We start from the raw sequence: 5,015 nt of genomic DNA on the forward strand, positions 1-5,015 counted from the left end.
GATCACGGTATTGGTGCAATGGCCGAAGTAGAAACTATTGTAAATCAAATTTTAGAAAAACTTAATAATTAGTAAAATACTTGTAAAAACTTCAAACAATTTTTTTATTTATAAATAAGTAATTTATAACTGAATTGAATAATAAAAGTCCCATGAAATATGTTGTTGTTAAATGTTGTTTTTAGAATAAAATTATCCTGTTAATTTTATGTTTATGATAATCAATTATATAAACTTAACAATTATAGAATTGGATCAGAAAAATGTGTGATAATTCGTCTTTCGGGCCCCATAAAAAAGCACTGGGCCCAAACTAAATCACTTCAATTGGACGAACTTCTCAGTGATGGTGAAATGAAGGAACAACACAGAAAGTCAATGATTGAATGGAGTGAAAATGTACGCACAAATGATAATGGTTATTTTTGTCGTATGGCAATAGATATGTATGATCAAAGTTAGTATATTTACATAAATCATCTATAATACAGAAAATAGTAATTTCTTAAAATAAAATATATATAATTTTAGACCATTCAAAAGATATATGGATTGTGAGTGATGCTAGAAGAAAGACTGATATTGCATGGTTCAAATCAAATTATAATAATTTAAAACTGATTAGAATCACTGCAGATGAATGCACAAGAAAAGAAAGAGGATGGAACTTTATACAGGGTACTTACACAAAATTAATCTCTGGAAAATATCTCCAGTTTAAATTCTTTCTGAATGATAATTAATAATTTTAATGATATGTTGGTAAATGGTACTATTGCTACAGTAAAATGATGATTAATTGAACGAATAAATTAAGCTATAAATATTTAGAGGTCCTATGAAGAAAAATGTTATTACCTGACAGTTTTGGCTGATCTGAAACAATATTCTTTTTTAAAAACTATTTTTAGATATACTCATATTTACTTGAATAAACAATTATTACCAGGGCGTACAGGGTGACCTGACAAATTAAATAATTAATTCTAATTAATATTTTTAAATTTTTTTTTTTATAATTCATTTACACTTGCTAAACACGTATAATACAAAAATGTTAACAAATTTTTTTAATACTGAAAATAAAATTTGGGCAAGTGAGTAACGCTCTGCTCTACATTAGGTGTCACTACAATGGATGATGTGTTAAATTTGAGTTTAATGATTTAAAACCATTGTACACGAAAAATGATTTTGAGCGAAGACAGTCTGTCACCAGTACTAGAGTAGGTTAAATTCATTTTTGCCTGGAAAAATTGAAAATGTCTGTGTGTATAAAATATAATGATATAATATAAAAGTTTCAAGTACCCACAAAAAATATTTTTAATTAACAACAAAAAAACCAAAACTGTTATTCTTGTTTGTATTTCTAATTCTGTCCAAATTTGAACTTAAAATGTCTAAAAAAGAACGGTGTTCATATATTTTGTAGATTTTTTAGTTACGTTATAAACTATTTATGAGAATCTCTGTTCTAAACTCAATTTTGAACTATAAAAATTGAACATTTTATTTGTTTTAATTACAAAATAATTTCTATTTATGGATCTTTAATATCTCTAAACTGCTATTATAACTACTTATGAGGAACTTTGTGTATAGAAAATGCAAGTATAAACATTTGGTAAAAATTTGATGTAATTATGGTTTTTTTTTTTTAGAGTTACACCAAAAAATAAAATCAATTTTTTAATAAATTGGTTTTGTGTAAAAAATCTGTTTTTCCTTAACTTTTTGTTTGTTTTCCCCGACACTTTTGAAAAGTACTGAGAATCTTTTACTTTTGACCCATTAAAATACTAACTAGATTCACTTTCCTACCAGAATATAATAAAGAAGTAGAAAATCAAAACCTTTTTACTGCCCCAAAAGGTGTTGACAGACGCACACAAAAGAAAAAAAACACTCAACTATCTGGTTTTTCTGTAAACCAGATTTATCAATAGGCCATTTTTAAATTTTCAAAAAATATTTAAATCAGATTTCAAATTGTATACTGTCAGTATTAAAAAATAATAATAAAAATGTGGTATTTTGTATGTAGCACACAAGGAAATAAATATAATATAGAAAAATATTGATTAAAACACAAGTTATTCCATTTGTCAGGTCTTCTTGTTACACTCTTAATTCTGTATGAGACTAGGTATACATTGTTTTGTTACAATTTTCAATTTTTGTTTGTATCCTGATTATTTCTGACATAAATCTGTTAATTACTGCATAATATCATTGAATTATTACATATCCAAAAATGGGTTTGTTATTATTTTGGCACTGCTAGATTCTTAGCAGACTAATTTTATTTATTTTATTTTTTATACTGTTGATATTTTTGCCTTAATTTACATAGGCACATGAAATTCCTATGTATGTATGTATTATACTTATACTAATATTTATTACCACTTTGTAATTCTTTAGTAAATATTGAATAGAAAATAAAATTATGATTTTAGTAAGTATTTTATAATTTTAACTTATACAGGTAATATAATATTAAATACCTATTGTAATATCCGCTTATAATATGACACAATTGTCGGTTTTATCATTGTGGTTTAAAACTTTAATTTATAATACTTTACTTTTATACACAAATTAAGATATCTTATATTTAAATATCTTTATTCATGCTTTGATAAAATAAATTAAATTGATGATTTTATATAGTTATATGCACATTAAGTATTAAAGGTATCACCTTATAATCTAATACTTTAAAATGAATATTATATAACCTACTTATTAATAATAGTTAGCAAGGGATAATTGGATAAAATATTAATAGTGCATGTAACTGTTTTATTGTTGATAACATTTAAAGAGCAAATATGCAATCTATTATAAATGTATAGGTACTAAAATTCAAAAATTGTTATTGCTATTTGGGACTTGGATTATAGCTTAATTATTTATTTCTATACATTTTAAATATAGTAAAATGTTTAATAAAAGCAGTTATACTATACTCTGTTTCACAAGAGAACATTCTAATTCTGTGGATCCCCTTTCCTCCCATGTCACCTTGCTATCAAAACCGGTTCCCCTATGGCAGGGTGTTGTTTGGGGATGCACAGAAAAATTGATTTTGATCAAGCCGCGGCATGTTCTCTCTTGGAACAGAGTATAATCACTTTGATTTTTATATTAATTACATTTTTAAATAATTAAAACTATTAATTTTGATACATATTATGGTTCTTATTATTATTAAACTAGGTAATATTATTTATGATAAGTTGAATAAAATTATTAAATCATGGGTATTTTCTTTGAGTGAAAGTGTTATAATATCTGTACTCGTATAATTAATAATTAGATATTTAGGCGCATAGGTTAAATATAAAATAGGTATCTAAATATCTAATGTGTTTAAAGAAAAAAAATTATTATTTTTGTAATTTTTATAATTAATGCAAATATGTATGGTTTTTAGGAGTTGACGATGCAACATCAGAATGTGATTTGGATGACTATTTAGAATGGGATTGGATTGTTGAAAACAATAAATTTAATGATTGCAATGACTTTATAAATGAAATTGTGAACCATGTACTAACGGTTTGATGATATTTATTTTATATACTTAAATAGCTTCAATATATTTTATACAATATACATACATTCTATGCACTGGTTTATGTATTTATCAAGCTCACTCATGTTAAATAAATTTACTTAAAGTAATTAATATATTTTTACAATGCATTATTATACGAATAACGAATTTACTATAATTATTGTTTCATTAATATAGAACTGTACCTAATACAAATTGTATTTAAATATAAGTTAATTGCTCAATACTATATATTGTATAAATACTAAATACAATACTATATAATACTACAAACTCCAAGTCTCTTACTGTCCTTGTTAAATTTGCAATGCAATGCTATTATCCTAACCATTGATAAACTGACATAAAGCTTTAAAAGTAATATCATTAAAATATGTTCATAAAGAAGATAAACCGATGAGCAATTCTTGTAGAACTGAACTCTCATAGTCAACCACATAATCACAGAATGCCTCCAATACGCAGACGAACTCAACATACCCAACATCCTAGAAACAGCACTTGGACCTGACGCGGACACCACCACAAAAATTTTAAAATTCTAAAATAAAACGAAATTGGATAACCTAATTTAACAAAAAAAAAATTGTATCTATTGAGTAACGGCCAATGTCGCCAAGTTAATTAAGAACAATAAAAAATTCAAAATTCAAAAAAAGTCATAGGTACCTAGCTAATGGATAAAATTAAATCTTACAACTGCAGTCTTAAGGACTAATTGATGAAAAAAAACAGTTTTTCTTTATGATAGAGGTAAAAAAACTTGTTGGGAACCTTCTATTAAAATGTCTAATGTTAGGTAGCTATAAAAATAAAACTTTTATGAATTTCCAATTGAAATATAATTAACAACATTAAAAAAATTCCTTATAGCTATTAATAACTCAAAATAATTACCGTAGATGAAAAATTTCAAGTATACGGTTATTAGTTTTTGAATTACAACAAAATATAAAATAATGTTTATATTTATTATAAATTATAATATCTATACCTATTATGATAAATGAAAATGCGTTAATTTACCAATGAAAATCCAATATTGTAAAAACTAAAAATGTATGTTTCTTTCCGGTAACCTTTTTTTTTTTTAAGGTATTGAAATTTTTGAAAATTTACCAAAGTTAGGTATGGATGAAAACACTTTTATAAATTTCTAACTGAAACATAGTCAAAATTTGAACTTTAAATACATATAAAAAATAATTGAGCCTATGTATCTATCTTTAATATTTTTGAACTTCCATTAATTAAATTTATTAGGAACCTAGCATTACATTTTTAAGCTTTTTACCAAGTAAAATCGAAAATAATCTTAAAAAAATTCGAAAAATTCGAAAAATTTCTTAAGGCTATAACTAGCTCAAAAAGAGTCAAAATATTTCAAACATTACGAAGGTGGGAGTATCCCCAATGTTGGCCAGGAAAA

General features: G+C 24.8%; 1 protein-coding gene across 2 annotated transcripts in view; it reads left to right on the top strand.

The window, feature by feature from the left end:
- LOC100163413 (phosphomevalonate kinase-like) overlaps positions 1-3,857 on the top strand; it is a 42,209-nt gene extending 38,352 nt beyond the window's left edge. Inside the window, exons 2-5 of one of the 2 annotated variants that reach the window (XR_003838842.1) lie at positions 1-39; positions 249-457; positions 532-678; positions 3,443-3,777. Coding sequence is in view for 1 of the 2 variants with exons in the window: in NM_001162102.2 (NP_001155574.1) it covers positions 249-457; positions 532-678; positions 3,443-3,573 (487 nt within the window). In the remaining variant the exon portion in view is untranslated. 2 annotated transcript variants of the gene reach the window in all.
- The last annotated feature ends 1,158 nt before the right edge of the window (positions 3,858-5,015 follow it).

Source organism: Acyrthosiphon pisum, chromosome A1, assembly GCF_005508785.2.
Source record: "Acyrthosiphon pisum isolate AL4f chromosome A1, pea_aphid_22Mar2018_4r6ur, whole genome shotgun sequence".
NCBI classification, from domain to species: domain Eukaryota; kingdom Metazoa; phylum Arthropoda; class Insecta; order Hemiptera; family Aphididae; genus Acyrthosiphon; species Acyrthosiphon pisum.